Source organism: Vidua chalybeata, chromosome 29 (genome assembly GCF_026979565.1).
Source record: "Vidua chalybeata isolate OUT-0048 chromosome 29, bVidCha1 merged haplotype, whole genome shotgun sequence".
NCBI classification, from domain to species: Eukaryota; Metazoa; Chordata; class Aves; order Passeriformes; family Viduidae; genus Vidua; species Vidua chalybeata.
In genome coordinates, this window is record NC_071558.1 from 1,037,425 (window position 1) to 1,059,563 (window position 22,139).

The 22,139-nt window shown below is 54.7% G+C and overlaps 1 protein-coding gene across 3 annotated transcripts; it reads left to right on the plus strand.

Annotated features, from left to right (window-relative positions):
• The first annotated feature begins 1,823 nt into the window (after nt 1-1,823).
• Nucleotides 1,824-19,666, plus strand: LOC128801157 (SLAM family member 5-like). 3 transcript variants are annotated; one of them, XR_008435141.1, is made up of 8 exons: nt 1,826-2,098; nt 9,750-10,091; nt 11,863-12,159; nt 13,707-13,826; nt 15,663-15,754; nt 16,760-16,893; nt 18,544-19,305; nt 19,345-19,666. XR_008435141.1 is itself a non-coding variant. In XM_053966841.1 (7 exons), the coding sequence occupies exons 1-6, from the start codon at nt 2,026-2,028 to the stop codon at nt 16,883-16,885; spliced, it is 1,050 nt and encodes a 349-aa protein (XP_053822816.1). In that variant the 5' UTR covers nt 1,824-2,025; the 3' UTR covers nt 16,886-16,893; nt 18,554-19,666. The 3 variants fall into 3 exon arrangements, 2 of the variants coding, with proteins under 2 accessions (XP_053822816.1, XP_053822815.1); XM_053966841.1 differs by having other exon boundaries at nt 1,824-2,098; nt 18,554-19,666; XM_053966840.1 differs by having other exon boundaries at nt 18,544-19,666.
• The last annotated feature ends 2,473 nt before the right edge of the window (nt 19,667-22,139 follow it).

Genomic DNA, 22,139 nt, shown 5'->3' on the forward strand with positions numbered 1-22,139 from the left:
AAATTCCTGAAGGTTCCCTAAAATGCCTTAAATTCCTTAAAATCCCTTAAAATGCCTTAAAATTAAGAAGCTGAAATTCCTGAAAATTTCTGAAAATTCCTAAAAATCCCCGAAGATTCCTGAAAATTCCTGAAAATTCCCTAAAATACCTTAGAATTCTTTAAAATGTCTTAAATCCCTTAAAATCCCTTAAAATCCCTTAAAATCAAGGAGCAGAAATTCCTGAAAATTCCTGAAAACTCCTGAAGATTCCTGAAAATTCCCTAAAATTCCTGAAAATTCCCTGAAATCCCTTAGAACTCTTTAAAATGCCTTAAATTCCTTAAAATCCCTTAAAATTAAGGAGCAGAAATTCCTGAAAATTCCTGAAAACTCCTGAAGATTCCTGAAAAATCCTGAAAATCCCTTAGAATTCTTTAAAATCAAGAAGCGGAAATTCCTGAAAATTCCCAAAAATTCCCGAAAATTCCCTAATTTCCACACGACAGGATCTCCCACCGCTATGATCCAAGGAAATGGGGCTGGGAAAAAAATCGGGAATTTCTCAAAATCCCAGCTCGGAGCATCCTGGGACTTCCAACCCAAATTATTCCAGGATTCCCAAAAAATCCCGGCCATTCCTGGCGCTGGGAATGCGTTTTTCCCTGGATCCTTTTCTCGTTTCCTTATTTTTTTCCGGCTCTGATCCCGATAAATCCCAAAAAAAAAATTCCCCATTCCCAATTTCCTGCGTGGTTTCACTTCAGGATCCCTAAAAATTTTTTGGGAATAATTTCAATTTTCCTTCTCTGCATCCCGAATTTCCCAGGTTGGATTTTGCTCCAAACTCTTCCCTTTCTCCCCCTGGGAATTCCAGAGCTTTCATTCCCCCTTCATTAACCCTTAATTATCCTTAATTAACCCTTCAGCTGCGGCCGTTTTTCCAGGAGGTTTTTTTTGGGATGAGGCGGAAAAAAGGGGAATCCTGGAGGGGTTTGGGGCACCCAAAGGCCGCTGAAGCGCCCCAAAAAAATCGACTTTTTGGGACCCCTGGATTCTCCCGTGTCCATTTTGGGAATTCCTAAAAAAAAAAAAAAAAATCAGTGAAAATAAAATAAAATAAAATAAAATAAATAAAATAAAATAAAATAAATATAAAATAAAATAAAATAAAATAAAATAAAATAAAATAAATAAAATAAAATTAATATAATATAAAATAAAATAAAATAAAATAAAATAAAGTAAAATATAAAATAAAATAAAAGTAAAATAAAACATAATAAAATAAAATAAATAAAATAAAATAAAATAAAATAAAAGTAAAATAAAACAAAATAAAATAAAATATAAAATAAATAAAATAAAATAAAATAAAATAAAATAAATAAAATAAATAAAATAAAGCTGGGATTAACCCCTTGGGTGCCAAGCCCGCCGCGGATCCCCTCTCCCCACATTCCCTGTTTTCCCTCGCCAGGTTTGGGATTTGGATTCCCAGAGCGATCCCGGCTGGATGAACCGGGAGCCCCCGGCAGCGATTCCGGCTCCTTTTCCCCAAACGCCCCGAACCTTTCCCGGCTCCGGGACGCGCCGGTTCCGCGGGAGCCGCTCTGGAACGCCAGGAATTGGGGAATTTCCCCGCTGGATCCCCGCGGGAAGGCAGCGGGAGCTGCCCGGGGCCGTGCCCGGCGCGGCCGCCGCTAATCCGGGCACTGATCCGGGCTGATGCCGCAGGGTCGGGGGTCAGCGCGGCCCCCGCCCCGCCCGCGCTCCGCCCGCCCGCGCTCCCGGATTTTCCCCCCATTCCCGGCTTTTTCCCCCCCTCATTCCCGGTTTTCCCCCCCCCCCCCCATTCCCGGTTTTTTCCCCCCGCCATGGAGAAGCGCTCGCTCTGAGCCCCGCGATGCTCCGCGCCCCGGGGTGGTCGCTCCTCCTTCCTCCTCCTCCTCCTCCTCCTCCTCCTCCTCCTCGCCGCTCCGGCCGCTGATTCCTGCTCCGAGCCGAGGCAATTCCCGGGAAAACAGAGCCAGAAATAACGCGGGGATGGAGCGGGAGCTGCCCCGCGCCAAATCGCGGCTGCCCTCGCTGCTCCTGGCGCTGCTGGGGCTCGGCCCAGGTGAGTTGGGGGCGACCCCGGAGCCGCGGGACCCCCTCGGGCTTTGGGGCCGGACCCCCTCGCCCCCCCCCGATCCCTGGAAAGCTCTGGAATGCCGCACCCGCCGGGGTCTCCCCACCCCTCCCGACGCGGATTTTTGGTTTTTTATTGGGGGGGGGCTGCGATTTTTCCCCCCCCCTCCCCGGGGGTTGGGAAGTTACGTAAAGCCGGGAGCGAGGGATCCCCTCGGAATTCCCAAACATTCCAGAATTCCCGCAAATCCCCATCCGCGGGAGGATTCCTGCGGGAAGAGCGTCCCACCGGGCAGGCAGGTTAATTACGGGGGGGGGGGGTCATTAGCCTCGGTGATTAATTGGCCTCGCGGATGGTGCCGCCAGGTGATGCCCCACAAAATCAGCTCGGGAAAGGTGGGAAAAACGCGAATTCCCGGGATTGGGAGCGCTGGGAGCGTGGGAAGCGAGGAAAAGCAGAGCGCGGCTGGGGGGGAAGAGACGCGGGGTTAAACGCCAGGCTGGAGTTGGTTTTTTGGGAATTTTTGGCGGTTCGGGATGGACTGGGAGCAGGGATGGATCCCGCTTTTCCTCCTCCCTCCTCTCCGCGCTGCCGAGGCTGCGGGAGAGCCTCGTGCTCCCAAAAAAAAAAATCAAAATCTGGGATAAACAGCCTGAGGCGGGGAGGCGCTTGGCGCGGGAGGGGCCGAGCCTGCAGCCCGCGCTCCCCCCGGCCCCAAATCCCCCCGGGCCGCTTCTCCCGGCCTGGAAAAAGGGGGAAAAATCCCGGGAAAGGCTCAGGGAGCGCCTGGGGGGCTGCAAAGCCGGGGCCAAGGGAGGGGGGCACGGAGACGATCCCAGAGCGGGAGCGGGTTGTGGATTCGGGAGAGGATTTTGGAATGCCGGGGGGATTTATTTTGGAATTCCGGGGGATTTTGGGAAGCGCCTCCCCAGCCCCTCCCGGCTCTCAGCATCCTCCCCCGGGGTCTGGGGGTGCTTCAGCCCCCCAAAAAAACTTCACCGAGCGCTCAAAAATTCCCTCAGTTTTAAAGTCGGGTCGGAAAAGCAGGAATGAAAGCCGGGAGGAGCAGGAATAAAACCGGGGAAAAATGGGAATGAAAGCCGGGATGAGCAGGGATCAAATCCTGGAAAAGCGGGAATGAAACTCAGGAAAAGCAGGGATCAAACTCAGGAAAAGCAAACATCAAGCCCGGGAAAAGCAGGAATCAAATCTGGGAAAAGCAGGAATTAAATCTGGGAAAAGCGGGAATCAAACCCGGGAAAAGCAGGAATAAAACCCGGGAAAAGCAGGAATCAAACCTGGGAAAAGCGGGAATAAAACCTGGGAAAAGCTGGAATCAAACCTGGGAAAAGTGGGAATAAAACCTGGGAAAAGCAGGAATCAAACCTGGGAAAAGCAGGAATAAAACCCGGGAAAAGCGGGAATCAAACCTGGGAAAAGCGGGAATTAAACCTGGGAAAAGCGGGAATTAAACCTGGGAAAAGCAGGAATTAAACCCGGGAAAAGCGGGAATTAAACCCGGGAAAAGCAGGAATAAAGCCTGGGAAAAGCGGGACTCAAACCCGGGAAAAGCGGGAATAAAACCCGGGAAAAGCGGGAATCAAACCTGGGAAAAGCAGGAATAAAACCCGGGAAAAGCAGGAATCAAACCTGGGAAAAGCGGGAATTAAACCTGGGAAAAGCGGGAATTAAACCCGGGAAAAGCGGGACTCAAGCCCGGCCAGACGGGACTTGCAGCGAGCGCCGCCCGGGTTTAAGCCCGGTTTAATCGGGACGAGGACCGGGAGGGGACCCCGGGAATGTCCCCAAGGCGGGAGGGACCCGTCCCATCCCCAGCGGGGTGGAGCCGCTGGTCCCGAAATCCCGAAAAATTCCCGAAAATTTCCCGACAAACTCCCGAAACTCCCGAAATTCCCGAAATTCCCGGCGCAGGGGACGCGGGGGTGGCGCAGGTGACAGCTTGGCAGGGGGAGGGCGCTGCCAGCAGCGGGGGAGGCGGCGCCGAGCGGAATTTTTCCAGGGAAATGCCAAAAAAAAAAAAAAAAATTGAAAAATTCCCAAATGGAATCTCAGAACCTTCCCCTGGAGCTGGGATCAGGCCCCATCCCGGGGGGAATCGCCAATCCCAAAATTTTGGGGTTTTGTCCCTGCCTGGAGCTGCCCAGCGGCTCCTGGGAGCAGGAATTGGGCAGAAATTCTCCCCAAAAAAAACAATTTTACAGAAATTCCGCCCCCAAAAACCCAATTGTGCAGAAATTCTACCCCCAAAAAACCCCAACTTTGCAGAAATTCTGTTCCCAAAAACCCAATATTGCAGAAATTCTGCCCCAATACCCCAATTTTGCAGAAAATCTACCCCAAATAAACTAACTTTTGCAGAAATTCCACCCCCAAAACCCCAATTTTGCAGAAATTCTGCCCCCCAAAAAACCCAAATTTTGCAGAAATTCTGTTCCAAAAAACCCCAATTTTGCAGAAATTCTACCCCAAATAAACCCCAGTTTTGCAGAAATTCTCCCCCCAATAAACTCCATTTTTTGTGGAAATTCTACTGCACAAAATCCCCCAATTTTGCAGAAATTCCGCCCCCCAAAAAAAACCAAATTTGCAGAAATTCTACCACAAAAAAAAAAAACCAATTTTGCAGAAATTCCGCCCCCAAAACCCCAATTTTACAGAAATTCTCCACCAAATAAATTCAATTTTTGTGGAAATTCTACTCCCCAAAATCCCCCAACTTTGCAGACATTCCTCTCCCAAAACCCCAACTTTGCAGAAATTCTACCCCAAAACCCCAATTTTACAGAAATTCTACCCCCAAAAAACCAAATTTTGCAGAAATTCCGCCCCCAAAACCCCAATTTTGCAGAAATTCTACCCCAAAAAAAAAAAAAAAACCCTCTCGGTTTTCCGCAGGGCTCTTGCAGGAGGCGCGTTTTGAGGCAGAAAATGAGGTTTTGGAAATTCTGGCTGGGAATTCCACCCAGTCTCTCCTGGAGCGTTGTTCTGGTGAGCCCCGAGTTCAGATGGGGCCGCATCTGAACCTGTAGTTTTTTAGTTTTTGACCTTTTTGGCCGATTTTTTCCCCCAAAAAATTTCCATTTTTCCCCCTCTCTTTTTCTGAGGAAATCCCTTCCCTGCAATAAATTCACTTTTTAGCCGATTTCCCCCCAAAATTTCCATCCTTTTCCTCTTTTTTTCGGGTTCACCCCACAGCCAAACCTGTAGTTTTTTAGTTTTTGACCTTTTTGGCCGATTTTTCCCCCCAAAATTTCCATTTTTCCCCCTCTCTTTTTCTGAGGAAATCCCTTCCCTGCAATAAATTCACTTTTTAGCCGATTTCCCCCCAAGATTTCCATCCTTTTCCTCTCTTTTTTGGGGTTCACCCCACAGCCAAACCTGTAGTTTTTAGTTTTTGACCTTTTTGGCCGATTTTTCCCCAAAACCTCTGCCTTTCCCTCTCGTTTTTGGAGGCTCAGAGACCTCACGTTTGTTAATTCACCTTTTTTTGCTCTTTTCACCTCAAATTTTCTGCTTTTCCCTCTTTTTTTCGACAACACCCCGCTCCAAACCCGCAGTGATTCCCCTTTTCAGCCGCTTTTCCCCCCAAAATTTCCATCTTTCCTTCTCTTTTTTGGAGGCAATTCCTCGCCTGGGATTGATTCGCCTTTTTGGCCGCTTTTCCCCCAAAATTTCTGCTTTTCCCTCTTTTTTTTAACAACAAGAACAACTCTGAACCCGGCCAAGGCCGCTCCTCCTCCTCCTCTTCCTCCCCAAATGGCCCCAAATGACCCCAAACGTCCCCAAATGACCCCAAAACGGCCCCAAGTGACCCCAAAATGGCCCCAAGTGACCCCAAAACGTCCCCAAATGTCCCAAAATGCCCTCAAATGGCCCCAAAATGTCCCCCAAACATTCCCGAACGTGCCCAAAACGGCCCCAAGTGACCCCAAAATGGCCCCAAGTGACCCCAAAACGTCCCCAAATGTCCCACCATGCCCTCAAATGGCCCCAAAACGTCCCCCAAACATCCCCAAATGGCCCCAAAATGGCCCCAAATGACCCCAAAATGGTCCCAACTGACCCCAAAATGGCCCCAAATGACCCCAAAATGGCCTCAAACGGCCTCAAATGTCCACAAACGTCCTAAAAATATCCCCAAAGTGTCACCAAGTGTCCCCAAATGTCCCCAAAAGTCCTCAAAATGCTCTCCAAATGTCCTAAAAGCGTCCCCAAATGTCCTAGAAATGTCCCCAGATGTCCCCAAACCCCCTCTGGTGACATTTTTCTGTCCCAGAGCTGCTCTCCGGGCAGGCTGGGCGGCTCCGTGCTGCTGTCACCTCCAACAGATGTCCCCAAATGTCCCCAAATGTCCCCAAACACCCCAAAATGTCCCCAAATGTCCCCAAAACAGTCCCCAAACGCCCCAAAATGTCCCCAAATGCCCCAAAATGTCCCCAAACCCCCCAAACGTCCCCAAAACAGTCCCCAAACGCCCCAAAATGTCCCCAAATGTCCCCAAAAGAGTTCCCAAACGCCCCAAAATGTCCCCAAAACGGTCCCCAGAAGTCCCAAACGTCCCCAAATGTCCCCAAAACAGTCCCCAAATGTCCCCAAAATGTCCCTAAATGCTCTCAGGAGCCGTTTCTGTGCCCCAGAGCTGCTCTTTGGCCAATCCTGGGCAGGTGAACGGCGTGCTGGGCGGCTCCGTGCTGCTGTCAGCCCTGACAAAATATCCTTAAAACGTCCCTAAACATCCCCAAACGTCCCCAAAATGTCCCCAAATTGTCCCCAGATGTCCCCAGATGTCCCTAACTGCCCTCAGGTGCCATTTCTGTGTCCCAGAGCTGCTCTTTGGCCAATCCCGGGCAGGCTGGGCGGCTCCGTGCTGCTGTTATCCCCGACAAAACGTCCCCAAAACGTCCCCAAATGTCCCCAAAACGTCCCCAAAACGTCCCCAGAACGTCCCCAAACGTCTCCAAACGTCCCCAAAACGTCCCCAGATGTCCCCAGATGTCCCTAACTGCCCTCGGGTGCTGTTTGTGTGCCGCAGAGCTGCTCTCTGGGCAGGCTGGGCAGCTCCGTGCTGCTGTCACCTCCAACAAAACGTCCCCAAAATGTCCCCAAATGTCCACAAAAGTTCCCAGATGTCCCCAAATGTCCCCAAATTTCCTCAAATGTCCCCAAATGCTCTTGGGAGCCGTTTCTGTGTTCCAGAGCTGCTCTTCGGGCAGACCTGGGCAGGCTGAGCAGCTCCGTGCTGCTGTCACCTCTGACAAAACGTCCCCACATGTCCCCAAACGTCCTGAAAATGGTCCCCAAATGTCCCCAAACGTCCCCAAAACGTCCCCAAATGTCCCCAGATGTCCCCAAATGCTCTCAGGTGCCATTTCTGTGTCCCAGAGCTGCTCTTTGGCCAATCCCGGGCAGGCTGGGCGGCTCCGTGCTGCTGTCATCCCTGACAAAATGTCCCCAAATGTCCCCAAATGTCCCCAAAACGTCCCCAAAACGTCCCCAAATGTCCCCAAACGTCCCCAAATGTCCCCAGAACGTTCCCAAATGTCCCCAAAATGTCCCTAAATGCTCTCAGGAGCCGTTTCTGTGTTCCAGAGCTGCTCCTTGGCCAATCCTGGGCCGGTGAACGGCGTGCTGGGCGGCTCCGTGCTGCTGTCAGCCCTGACAAAATATCCTTAAAACGTCCCTAAACATCCCCAAACGTCCCCAAAATGTCCCCAAATTGTCCCCAGATGTCCCCAGATGTCCCTAACTGCCCTCAGGTGCCATTTCTGTGTCCCAGAGCTGCTCTTTGGCCAATCCCGGGCAGGCTGGGCGGCTCCGTGCTGCTGTTATCCCCGACAAAACGTCCCCAAAACGTCCCCAAATGTCCCCAAAACGTCCCCAAAACGTCCCCAGAACGTCCCCAAACGTCTCCAAACGTCCCCAAAACGTCCCCAGATGTCCCCAGATGTCCCTAACTGCCCTCGGGTGCTGTTTGTGTGCCGCAGAGCTGCTCTCTGGGCAGGCTGGGCAGCTCCGTGCTGCTGTCACCTCCAACAAAACGTCCCCAAAATGTCCCCAAATGTCCACAAAAGTTCCCAGATGTCCCCACATGTCCCCAAATTTCCTCAAATGTCCCCAAATGCTCTTGGGAGCCGTTTCTGTGCCCCAGAGCTGCTCTTTGGCCAATCCTGGGCAGGTGAACGGCGTGCTGGGCGGCTCCGTGCTGCTGTCACCCCTGACAAAACATCCCCAAATGTCCCCAAACGTCCCCAAATGTCCCCAGAACGTCCCCAGACGTCTCCAAATGTCCCCAAATGTCCCCAAAACAGTCCCCAAATGTCCCCAGAACGTCCCCAAACGTCTCCAAACGTCCCCAAATGTCCCCAAAACAGTCCCCAAATGTCCCGAAACGTCCCCAAACCCCCTGTGGTGCCATTTCTGTGTCCCAGAGCTGCTCTTCGGGCAGACCTGGGCAGGCTGAGCAGCTCCGTGCTGCTGTCACCTCTGACAAAACATCCCCACATGTCCCCAAACGTCCTGAAAATGGTCCCCAAATGTCCCCAAACGTCCCCAAAACGTCCCCAAATGTCCCCAAAATGTCCCCAAATGTCCCTAAAACATCCACGAATGTCTCCAAATGTCCCCAAATGCTCTTGGGAGCCATTTCTGTGTTCCAGAGCTGCTCTTTGGCCAGTCCTGGGCAGGTGAACGGCGTGCTGGGCGGCTCCGTGCTGCTGTCAGCCCTGACAAAATGTCCCCAAAATGTCCCCAGATGTCCCCAAAACATCCCCAAAATGTCCCCAAACGTCCCCAAACGTCCCCAGATGTCCCTAACTCCCCCGGGCGCCGTTTGTGTGCCGCAGAGCTGCTGTTCGGGCAGGCCCGCGCCGCGCCGCGCCGCGCCAGGTGAACGGCGTGCTGGGCGGCTCGGTGCTGCTGTCACCCCTGACCAAACATCCCCAAATGTCCCCAAAATGTCCCCAAATGTCCCCAAATGTCCCCAAAACGTCCCCAAACGTCCCCAAACGTCCCCAGATGTCCCTAACTCCCCCGGGCGCCGTTTGTGTGCCGCAGAGCTGCTGTTCGGGCAGTCCTGGGCAGGCTGAGCAGCTCCGTGTTGCTGTCACCTCTGACAAAACATCCCCAAAACGTCCCCAAAATGTCCCCAAAACGTCCCCAAAATGTCCCCAAACGTCCCCAAACGTCCCCAGATGTCCCTAACTCCCCCGGGCGCCGTTTGTGTGCCGCAGAGCTGCTGTTCGGGCAGGCCCGCGCCGCGCCGCGCCGCGCCAGGTGAACGGCGTGCTGGGCGGCTCGGTGCTGCTGTCACCCCTGACCAAACATCCCCAAATGTCCCCAAAACGTCCCCAAACATCCCCAAATGTCCCCAAAACGTCCCCAGATGTCCCCAAAACGTCTCCAGATGTCCCTAACTGCTCTCGGGTACCGTTTGTGTGCCCCAGAGCTGCTGTTCGGGCAGTCCTGGGCAGGTGAACGGCGTGCTGGGCGGCTCCGTGCTGCTGTCACCCCTGACAAAACATCCCCAAAACATCCCCAAAACGTCCCCAAAACATCCCCAAACGTCCCCAAACGTCCCCAGATGTCCCTAACTCCCCCGGGCGCCGTTTGTGTGCCGCAGAGCTGCTGTTCGGGCAGGCCCGCGCCGCGCCGCGCCAGGTGAACGGCGTGCTGGGCGGCTCGGTGCTGCTGTCGCCGGCGCTGCCGCCCAACCAGACGGTGAAGGAGATCGAGTGGAGCTTCTCGGCGGGCACCGGCGCCACCATCCAGGTGGCCGAGGTGGGCCCGGGCGGCTTCGAGCGGCCGGACCCGCGCGACCGCTTCGGCCGGCGCCTGGAGCTGGTGAACGGCACGGCGCTGCGCCTCCGCGAGCTGCAGCGCGGCGACAGCGGCGTCTTCGGCGCCCGCATCAAGCTGCAACCCGCCCTGGTGGACGACCAGGCCTTCAACCTGTCCGTCTACGGTGAGCGGGGCCTGGTGTTTTAATTCATTCCTTCATTAGTTCCTTATTCCTTTGGGTACGTTGGGGTTTTTTTGGGCGGGGAAACTGAGGCACGGAGCACAAATGGGGGTTTTTAGCCGGCGCTGGTGGGTGAGCAGGCCTTCAACCTGTCCGTCTACGGTGGGTGGGGCTTGATTCATGAACTTAATTAATTAATTAGCGAATTAATCACGTAGCTAAGGCGCGTTTAGGATGGGGAAACTGAGGCAGGGATCCCAAATTCCCTTCACTGGAGCCCCAGGGAGGGCTGAGGGTCCCGGTGCCAGCTGGGTGCCCCTCCCGGTGGCAGAGGCAGAGCCTTGGGGGGATTTTGGGGGATTTTGGGGTGATTTTGGTGTGATTTTGGGTGGTTTTGGGTGATTTTGGGTGATTTTGGGGCAATTTTTTGTGATTTTGGGTGATTTTGGTGTGATTTTGGTTGATTTTGGCTGATTCTGGTATATTTTGGCTCATTGTGGCTGGTTTTTGAGTGATTTTGGCTGATTTTGGCTGATTTTGGCTGATTTTGGCTGATGTGGGGGTATTTTGGCTGATTTTTGCTGATTTTTGAGGTGATTTGGGGTAATTTTGGGGTATTTTGGCTGATTTTTGCTGATTTTGGGCTGATTTTGACTGATTTTTTGCTGATTTTAGCTGATTTTGGCTGACTTGGGGCTGGTTTTGGCTGATTTGGGCTGATTTTTGGACTGATTTTGGCTGATTTTGGCTGGGTTTTTTTGCCGATTTTGGGTGATTTTGGCTGATTTGGGGTGATTTTGGCTGATTTTGGCTGATTTTAGCTGATTTTGGCTGACTTGGGCCTGATTTTGGCTGATTTGAGATGATTTTTGCCAATTTTTGGGCTGATTTTTGCTGATTTAGGGGTGATTTTGGAAGATTTTTGCTGATTTTGGGGCTGATTTTGGCTGATTTGGGGCTGATTTTGGAGGATTTTTGCTGATTTTGAGCTGATTTTGGGCTGATTTTTGCTGATTTGGGCTGATTTTTGGGCTGATTTGGGCTGATTTTGGCTGATTTGGGCTGATTTGGGGCTGATTTTTGCTGATTTGGGCTGATTTGGGCTGATTTTGGCTGGTTTTTGGCTGGGTTTTTTTGCCGATTTGGGGTGATTTTGGCTGATTTGGGGTGATTTTGGCTGATTTTGGCTGATTTTAGCTGATTTTGGCTGACGGGCCTGATTTTGGCTGATTTGAGATGATTTTTGCCAATTTTTGGGCTGATTTTTGCTGATTTAGGGGTGATTTTGGATGATTTTTGCTGATTTTGGGGCTGGTTTTGACTGATTTGGGGCTGATTTTGGGGTGATTTTGGCTGGTTTTGGCTGATTTTTGGGCTGATTTTTGCTGGGTTTTACTGATTTGGGGCTGATTTTTGGGCTGATTTTTGCTAGTTTTTACTGATTTGGGCTGATTTTGGCTGATTTTGGCTGATTTTTGGGCTGATTTTTCCTGATTTTTGCTGGTTTTTACTGATTTGGGCTGATTTTTGGGCTGATTTGGGCTGATTTTTGGGCTGATTTGGGCTGATTTGGGGCTGATTTTTGCTAGTTTTTACTGATTTGGGCTGATTTGGGCTGATTTGGGCTGGGTTTTACTGATTGGGGCTGATTTTGGGCTGATTTTTGCTGATTTTTGCTGATTGGGGCTGATTTTTCCTGATTTTTGGGCTGATTTGGGCTGATTCGGGCTGATTTTGGGTATTCTGGTGCCGTCCCGTGCCCTCCCGGCGGCAGAGGCCGTGCCCAGCCCGCGGACGCGCAGCCAGCTGCTGGCCAGCACCCTGGACTGGTGCAACCTGACGCTGCAGTGCCAGGGCAGCGGCCGCGGCGCCGTCAACGTCACCTGGCGGCGCGACAGCCTCGCCTGGGCCGAGCCGGGCCCCGGGCGGCACCAGCTGTCCCCGGACGGCACCACCCTGCGCGTGGCACTGCCACCCGCCGCCACCAACGTCACCTACGCCTGCACCGTCAGCAACCCCGCCGACCACAAGGTCGCCCTGTTCCACCTGCAGAGCCTGTGCCAGGGCGGAGGTGAGCGCCGGGCACGGCCGGGGGCACGGCTGGGGACACAGGGACACTGCCAGGGGTGGCACAGCTGGGGTGACATGGCTGGGGACACGGGGACACTGCCAGGGGTGGCACGGCTGGGGTGGCATGGCTGGGGACACAGGGACACTGCCAGGGGTGGCACGGCTGCGGTGGCATGGCTGGGGACACGGGGACACTGCCAGGGGTGGCACGGCTGCGGTGACATGGATGAGGTGGCACGGCCGGGGTGGCACGGCTGGGGACACAGGGACACTGCCGGGGGTGGCACAGCTGGGGTGACATGGATGAGGTGGCATGGCCGGGGTGGCACGGCTGGGGACACAGGGACACTGCCGGGGGTGGCACAGCTGGGGTGACATGGATGAGGTGGCACGGCCGGGGGCACGGCTGGGGACACAGGGACACTGCCAGGGGTGGCACGGCTGGGGTGACATGGATGAGATGGCATGGCCGGGGTGGCACGGCTGGGGTGGCACGGCTGGGGTGGCACGGCTGGGGTGGCTCAGCTGAAGTGACACAGTCGAGGTGGCACAGCTGAGGTGGCACAGCTGAGGTGGCACAACTGAGGTGACACGGTTGAGGTGGCACAGTCAGGCTGGCACGGCTGAGATGACACAGCCAGGGTGACACAGCCGAGTGACACAGCCAGGGTGACACAGCCAGGGTGGCACAGCCAGGGTGATACAGCCAGGGTGACACAACCAGGGTGGCACGGCCAGGGTGGCACAGCCAGGGTGACACAGTTGGGGTGGCACGGCCAGGGTGGCACAGCCGGGGTGACACAGCCGGGGTGGCACAGCCCGGGTGACACAGTCAGGGTGGCACATATGGGGTGGCACGGCCAGGGTGGCACAGCCGGGGTGACACTGCCAGGGTGACACAGCCAGGGTGGCACGGCCGGGGTGGCACAGTCAGGGTGGCACAGCTGAGGTGCCACAGCCGGGGTGGCGCAGCCGGGGTGACACAGTTGGAGTGGCACAGCCGGGGTGGCACAGCCGGGGTGGCACGGCCGGGGTGGCACAGTTGGAGTGGCACAGTCAGGGTGACACAGTCAGGGTGGCACAGCCGGGGTGGCACAGCCGGGGTGGCATGGCCAGGGTGGCACAGCCAGGGTGGCACAGTTGGGGTGGCACAGGCAGGGTGACACAGCCGGGGTGGCACAGCCAGGGTGACACAACCAGGGTGGCACGGCCAGGGTGGCACGGCCAGGGTGGCACAGCCGGGGTGGCACAGCCGGGGTGACACAGCCAGGCTGGCACAGCCGGGGTGGCACAGTCAGGGTGGCAGAGCCAGGTGACACAGCCGGGGTGACACAGCCAGGGTGGCACGGCCGGGGTGGCACAGCCGGGGTGGCATGGCCGGGGTGGCACAGTCAGGGTGGCAGAGCCAGGTGACACAGTTGGGGTGACACAACCAGGGTGGCACGGCCGCGGTGGCACGGCCAGGGTGGCACAGGCAGGGTGGCACAGGCAGGGTGGCACAGGCAGGGTGGCACAGGCAGGGTGGCACGGCGTGTCCCTCGCGGGCAGGGGGACACTCGGCCTTCTCCACCTCGGGCTACGTGGTGCTCTCGCTGATCCTGGTGGCCGTGGGCCTGGGCGGCGCCTTCTGGTGCTGGAGGGTGAACAGCGAGAAGGCGGCCGAGGCAGGTGGGCACAGCCCGATCCCAGATCCCAGATCCCAGATCCCAGCTCCCAGATCCCTGTTCCCAAATCCCTGTTCCCAAATCCCTGTTCCCAAATCCCAGCTCCCAGCTCCCAGATCCCAGATCCCTGTTCCCAGCTCCCAGCTCCCTGTTCCCAAATCCCTGTTCCCAAATCCCAACTCCCTGTTCCCAGTTCCCAATCCCTGTTCCCAGCTCCCAGCTCCCAGATCCCAGATCCCAGATCCCTGTTCCCAGCTCCCAGCTCCCAGCTCCCAGATCCCAATCCCTGTTCCCAAATCCCAGCTCCCAGATCCCAGATCCCAATCCCTGTTCCCAAATCCCAGCTCCCAGATCCCAGATCCCAATCCCTGTTCCCAAATCCCAGCTCCCAGATCCCAGATCCCTGTTCCCAAATCCCTGTTCCCAAATCCCAGCTCCCAGATCCCAATCCCCTGTTCCCAAATCCCAGCTCCCAGATCCCAGTTCCCAAATCCCTGTTCCCAAATCCCAGCTCCCTGTTCCCAATTCCCTGTTCCCAAATCCCTGTTCCCAAATCCCAGCTCCCAGATCCCAGCTCCCTGTTCCCAAATCCCTGTTCCCAATTCCCAGCTCCCAGATCCCAGATCCCAGTTCCCAAATCCCAATCCCCGGCTCCCAGCTCCCTGTTCCCAGCTCCCAATCCCCAATTCCCTGTTCCCAGTTCCCAATTCCCCAGTCCCCAATTCCAAGTTCCCAATTCCCAGTTCCCAGTTCCCAAATCCTCAATTCCCAGTTCCCAAATCCTCAATTCCCAGCTCCCAGTTCCCAATTCCCAGCTCCCAATTCCCAATCCCCAGTTCCCAATCCCCAATTCCCAGTTTCCAATCTCCAATCGCCAATTCCCCACTTCCCAATCCCCAATTCCCAGTTCCCCGTCCCCAATCCCCAATTCCCCAGTTCCCAATCCCCAATTCCCAATTCCCAATCCCCAATTCCCAATTCCCAGTTCCCAATCCCCCATTCCCAATCCCCAGCTCCCAACTCCCAACTCCCAGTTCCCAATTCCCAATTTCCAATTCCCAATTCCCAGCTCCCAGTCCCCAGTTCCCAATTCCCAGTTCCCAATCTCCAATCCACAATTCCCAGTTCCCAATTCCCAGTTCCCCATCCCCAATTCCCCAGTTCCCAATTCCCAATTCCCAGCTCCCAGCTCCCAGTCCCCAGTTCCCAATTCCCAGTTCCCAATTCCCAATTCCCAGCTCCCAGTTCCCAATTCCCAGCTCCCAATTCCCCAGTTCCTGGTTTTCCCATTTTTCTCCTCTTCCCATTTTCCTGCTTTCCCATTTCCCATCCCCCCTTATTTCCCATTTTCCCTCTTTTCCCTTTTCCCACTTCCCCATTTTTCTCATTTTCCCACTCACCCATTTTCTTGTTGTCCTGTTTCCCCATTTCTCCATTTTTCCCCATTTCCCCCGGGGTTTATTTCCCATTTTCCCTGGATTTTTTCCCATTTTCCCCATTTTCTCCCATTTCCCCCATTTTTTCCCCATTTTCCCTATTTTTTCCCATTTTTTCATCTTTTTTCCCCATTTTCCCTGGTTTTTTTCCCATTTTCCCAAATTTTCCCCATTTCCCCATTTTTCCCCATTTCCCCCATTTTTTTCCCATTTTCCCCATTTTTCCCCATTTTTACAAATTTTTTTTCCCGGTTTCCCTGGATTTTTTTCCCCCTTTCCCAATTTTTCCCCATTTCCCCCATTTTTTTTCCCAATTTCCCCATTTTCCCCAATTTTTTCAATTTTTTTCCCCTTTTCCCCATTTTTCCCAATTTCCCCGTTTTTCCCCCCATTTTTCCCCGCAGCCGCCACGCCCACGGCGCCGCCCGAGGAGAGCCCCGGGGAGCCCCAGTACAGCGACATCGTCTGCAGGAGCCCCCCCGAGGGCAACGACCAGGTCGGGACCCCAAAACCCGGGAGGGGACCCCAAAAACTGCGGGAACCCCAAAACCACCGCGGGAAATCCTAAAAATCCCAAAAAACCCGCAGGAGTCCTAAAAAAAACACAGGAATCCCAAAAGCCACGGGAGTTCCTAAAAGCCACGGGAGTTCCCAAATTCTGGGGGAGTCCCCAAAAACGGGGAGAGTTCCCCCCAAAAAACCCATCAGAATCCCAAAAACCGCGCGGGGACCCAAAAAACCGTGGGGACCCCAAAAACCGCGGGGTGATCCCCACAAAACCCCCGGAAATCCCAAAAACCTCGGGAATCCCAAAAACCAAGGGGGGATCCCAAAAACCGCGCGGGGACCCCAAAAACCGTGGGGACCCCAAAAACCGCGGAGGGACCTCAAAAACCCCAGAAATTCCAAAAACCGCAAGAATCCCAAAAACCGTGGGGACCCCAAAAACTGTGGGGGGATCCCCACAAAACCCCCGGAAATCCCAAAAACCGCGAGAATCCCAAAAACCTCAGAAATCCCAGAAACCGCAGGGGGATCCCAAAAACTGCGCGGGGACCCCAAAAACCACGAGAATCCCAAAAACCTCGGGGTGATCCCCACAAAACCCCCGGAAATCCCCAAAACCGCGAGAATCCCAAAACCTCGGCAACCCAAAAACCTCGGGGAGACCCCAAACACCACGAGAATCCCAAAAACCGTGGGGACCCCAAAAACCGAGAGGTGATCCCCACAAAACCCCCGGAAATCCCAAAAACCTTGGCAATCCCAAAAACCTCGGGGGGCCCCAAAAACCGCGCGAGGATCCCAAAAATCACGAGAATCCCAAAAACCGTCGGGTGATCCCCACAAAACCCGCTGGAATTCCAAAAACCACGAGAATCCCAAAAACCTCGGGAGGGATCCCAAAAACGTCGGGGGGATCCCAGAAACCTCGGGGGGACCCCAAAAACGTCGGGGGAACCCCAAAAACCGAGGGGGGACCCCAAATCTCGCCCCGCAGGGTCCCAGCCCCCCCGAGGCCCCGCAGGAACCCAGCGAACCCCAAAAATCGGAGCCCGCGGCCCCAAAAGCCTCCCCGGGGGGCGGCGAGCAGAAAGCCCCGGAGGAGGCCGAGGAGGTGACATAGGGCCGCAGGTGAGGGGACCCCAAAAACCGGGCACACCCCAAAACTGCCGGGGGGAAAGGGGGACAGGGGCAAAGGCTAATTGGGGAGGGGCCGAGCCCAAAAAGGGACATTTGGGGACACCAAAATAGGAGGGATAAGGGGTTGGGGTGTCCCAAAAACAGGGATATTTGGGGACCCCAAAAGAGCGAGGGATAAAGGGTTGGGGTGTCCCGAAAACAGGGACATTTGGGGGACCCCAAAAAGAGCCGGGGTTAAAGGGTTGGAATGTCCCCAAAAAAGAGCGGGATTAAGGGTTAAAGGGGGTTTTTTTGGGAGGGACTGTCCCCAAAAAGGGACACTCCGGGGACCCTAAAAAAGCCGGGGATAAAGGGTTGGGGTGTCCTAAAAAGGGACATTTGGGGACCCCAAAAGAGCGAGGGATAAAGGGTTGGGCCGACCGCAAAAAGGGACATTTGGGGGACCCCAAAAGAGAGGGCGATCAAGGGTTGGGGTGTCCCCAAAACAGAGACATTTGGGATACCCCAAAAAGAGCCGGGGTTAAGGGGCTGGGGAAGGGGAACGGCCCCAAAAAGGGGACCCCAAAAGAGAGGGGGATAAAGGGTTAAAGGGATTTTTGTGAGGGACTGTCCCCAAAAAGGGACATTTGGGGGACCCCAAAAGAGTGGGCGTTAAAGGGTTGGGGTGTCCCCACAACGGGGACCCCAAAAGAGCCGGGGTTAAGGGGTTAAAGGGTTTTTTTTGGGAGGGACTGTCCCCAAAAAGGGACATTTGGGGACTCCCCGGAGCCCAAAAGGGCCGGGGTTAAGGGGTTGGGGAGGGGGAACGGCCCCAAAAAGGGCACCCCAAAATAGAGGGTGTTAAAGGGATAAAGGGGTATTTTTTGGGAGGGCTTGCCCCCAAAAAGGGACATTTGGGGGACCCCAAAAAGAGACGGGGATAAAGGGTTGGGGTGTCCCCAAAACAGGGACATTTGGGATACCCCAAAAAGAGCCGGGCTTAAGGGGTTGGGGAGGGGGAACGGCCCCAAAAAGGGGACCCCAAAATAGTGGGGAATAAATGGTTTGGGTGTCCCAAAAAGGGACATTTGGGGGACCCCAAAAGAGTGGGGGATAAAAGGTTGGGGTATCCCCAAAAAGGGGACCCCAAAAAGAGCCGGGGTTAAGGGGTTGGGGTGTCCCCAAAAAGTGACATTTCGGGGACCCCAAAAGAGTGGGGGATAAAGGGTTGGGGTGTCCCAAAAAGGGACATTTGGGGGACCCCAAAAGAGCCGGGGTTAAGGGGCTGGGGTGTCCCCAAAAAGAGTGGGGGTTAAAGGGTTGGGGTGTCCCCAAAAAAGGGACATTTGGGGACCCCAAAAGAGCCGGGGTGAAGGGCTTGGGAGTGTCCCCAAAAAGAGTGGGGGATAAAGGGTTGGGGTGTCCCAAAACTGGGATATTTGGGGACACCCCGGAGCCCAAAGGAGCCGGGGTTAAGGGGTTGGGGTGTCCCCAAAAAGGGGACCCCAAAGGAGCCGGGGTGAAGGGTTTGGGGAGGGGAACGGCCCCACAACGGTGATTAAAGGTTTGGGGAAGGGGCCGCCCCTAAAGGCGGGACCGACCGCGGGGTCTCCTCCCTTCCGGGGACCCCCGACCCCACAAAAGCGGGGCCTGTCCCCGCAGGGCCCCGCAGCGCCGGGACCCCCTGGAAGGGCTGTGAAGCGTCGTGTGCCAAACCCCGACCCCAAAACCCGCGCCCCAAAACCCGGCCCGGGCACCGCGGGAGCCCCCGACCCCACAAAGGGACGGATTTCCCCCTCCCGACCCCAAAACCCTCGGGTTTCTCCCCAGTTCCTGCCTGGGACTGCTCTGGGGAGGGGAATCCCGATCGGGGGTGGGATTTGGGGTTTTTTTGGGGGTGCTCCCCGGGGGTTTTGGGGTGGGAGGATCCCCCCGACCCCACAAAGGGACGGATTTCCCCCTCCCGACCCCAAAACCCTCGGGTTTGTCCCCAATTCCTGCCTGGGACTGCTCTGGGGAGGGGGATCCCGATCGGGGGTGGGATTTGGGGTTTTTTTTTGGGGTCCCTGGGTGCTCCCCGCATGTTTTGGAGTGGGAGGATCCCCCTGACCCCACAAAGGGACGGATTTCCCCCTCCCGACCCCAAAACCCTCGGTTTTGTCCCCAATTCCTGACTGGGACTATTTTGGGGAGGGGGATCCCGATCACAGGCGGTGGAGCCAGAATTTGGGGGGTCCCTGGGTGCTCCCCGGGGGTTTTGGGGTGGGAGGATCCCCCCGACCCCACAAAGGGACGGATTTCCCCTTCCCGACCCCAAAACCCTCGGGTTTGTCCCCAATTCCTGCCTGGGACGGTTTTGGGGAGGGGGCTTCGGGCTGGGTGCGTCCCTGGGGGGGATTTTGGGGTCCCCTGAGGGTTTTTGGGGTCCCGGGGAGTGTTTTGGGGTCCCCTGACGGTTTTTAGGGTCCCGGGGGTGTTTTGGGGTCCCCTGAGGGGTTTTTGGGGTCCCCTGACAGTTTTTAGGGTCCCGGGGGTTTTTTGGGGTCCCCTGAGGGTTTTTGGGGTCCCGGGGGGGTCCCTGACTGTTTTGGGATTGAGGGAAAATCGGGAATTTTCCGACCCCCCCCCAAAAGCCCCGCGTGGGGGAGGCACCCGCGGGGACAGCCCGGACGGCTCCCGCCCCTCCCCTCTGTCGCCGCTGTCGCGACAGAGGGGGCGTGGCCAGCACCGCCCCCTCCCCCACCCCCACCGTGTAAATACGAGCAAATAAATGTTGGTGACGTTTGGGGTGGTTTTGGGGTGATTTGGGGAGATTTGGGGTGATTTGGGGTGGTTTTGGGGCGGTTTGGGGTGGTTTGGGGAGATTTGGGGTGGTTTGGGGGTGATTTTTGGGGTGGTGTGGGGCGGTTTGGGGTGATTTGGGGTGGTTTGGGGAGTTTGGGGTGATTTTTGGGGTGGTTTTGGGTGGTTTGGGGAGATTTAGGGTGATTTGGGGTGGTTTTGGGGTGGTTTGGGGTGGTTTGGGATGGTTTGGGGCGGTTTTGGGGTGGTTTGGGGAGATTTGGGGTGGTTTGGGGCGGTTTGGGGTGGTTTGGGGTGGTTTGGGGCGGTTTGGGGCTGAATTTTTGGGGTGGTTTGGGGCTGATTTTTGGGGTGATATTTGGGGTGTTTTTGGGGTGTTTTTGGGGTGGTTTGGGGATATTTGGGGTGGATTTGGGGTGATTTGGGGTGGATTTGGGGTGGTTTTGGGGCGATTTTTGGGGTGTTTTTGGGGTGGTTTTTGGGGTGTTCTGGGGTGGTTTGGGGTGGTTGGGCCTGGTTTGGCCCTGGGTTTGGTTCTGTTTTGGTTCTGTTTTGGGGTGATTTTGGGGGTGTTTTGGGCTGATTTTGGGGGTGTTTTGGGGCTGTTTTGGGGGTGATTTTGGGGCTGTTTTGGGGCACTTTGGGGCTGATTTTGGGGCTGGTTTGGGCTGATTTATGGGGTGTTTCGGGCTGATTTGGGGCTGATTTTGGGGGTGCTTTGAGGCTGATTTTGGGGGTCTTTGGGGTTGACTTTGGGGCTGTTTTGGGGTGATTTTGGAGCTGGTTTGGGCTTGGTTTGGGGCCTATTTTGGGCTGATTATTGGGCAGTTTTGTGGCTGATTTTGGGGCTGGTTTTGGTGCTGATTTTGGGGGTGTTTTGGGCTGGTTTTGGTGCTGATTTTGGGGGTGTTTTGGGCTGGTTTTGGGGCTGATTTTGGGGGTGTTTTGGGCTGGTTTTTGGGCTGATTTGGGGCTGATTTTGGGGCTGGTTTGGCTCCACTTTGGGGCTGTTTCCAGGGCTGGTTTGGGTCTCATTTAGACCCATTTTAAATCTATTTTAGGACCATTTCAGTCCCATTTTAGGACCATTTCAGTTCCATTTTAGGACTATTTCAGGTCCACCCTGGGCCGGGTTTTTGGGTCCATTTTGGGTCCGTTTGGCTGCTCTGGGCTGAATTTCAGGGCAGGTTCAGCCCTGCCTGTGGCCACACCTGGGCTCTGTTCCCTGGGCTGGACTGGGCTGGTTTGGTCCATTTATCCCGGGTTTGGTCCATTTATCCCGGGTTTGGTTCATTTATCCCGGGTTTGCTCCATTTATCCCAGGTTTGGTTCATTTATCCCGGGTTTGGTCCATTTATCCCGGGTTTGGCCCATTTATCCCAGATTTGGTTCATTTATCCCGGGTTTGGTCCATTTATCCTGTGTTTAGCTCCATTTATCCCGGGTTTAGCTCCATTTATCCCGGGTTTAGCTCCGTTTCTCCCCGGTTTAGCTCCATTTATCCCGGGTTTGGTCCATTTATCCTGGGTTTAGCTCCATTTATCCCGGGTTTAGCTCCATTTATCCCGGGTTTAGCTCCATTTATCCCCCGTTTAGCTCCATTTATCCCGGGTTTAGCTCCATTTATCCCGGGTTTAGCTCCATTTATCCTGGGTTTAGCTCCATTTATCCCGGGTTTAGCTCCATTTATCCCGGGTTTGGCCCATTTATCCCGGTTTAGCTCCATTTATCCCGGGTTTAGCTCCATTTATCCCGGGTTTAGCTCCATTTATCCCGGGTTTGCTCCATTTATCCCGGGTTTGGTCCATTTATCCCGGGTTTGCTCCATTTATCCTGGGTTTGGTCCATTTATCCCGGGTTTGCTCCATTTATCCCGGGTTTGGCCCATCTATCCACAGTTTTGCTCCATTTATCCCGGGTTTGCTCCATTTATCCCAGGTTTGGTCCATTTATCCCGGGTTTGGCCCATCTATCCACAGTTTTGGTCCATTTATCCCGGGTTTGGTCCATTTATCCCGGGTTTGGTCCATTATCCCGGGTTTGGTCCATTTATCCCGGGTTTGGTCCATTTATCCCGGGTTTGGTCCATTTATCCCAGGTTTGGCCCATTTATCCCGGGTTTGGTCCATTTATCCCGGGTTTGGCCCATTTATCCCGGGTTTTGTCCATTTATCCCAGGTTTTGGTCCATTTATCCCAGGTTTAGCTCCATTTATCCCGGGTTTGGTCCATTTATCCTGGGTTTGGTCCATTTATCCCGGGTTTGGTCCATTTATCCCAGGTTTAGCTCCATTTATCCCGGGTTTGGTCCATTTATCCCAGGTTTGCTCCATTTATCCTGGGTTTGCTCCATTTGTCCCAGTTATGGCCCATTTATCCCAGGTTTGCTCCATTTATCCCGGGTTTAGCTCCATTTATCCCGGGTTTAGCTCCATTTATCCCGGGTTTAGCTCCATA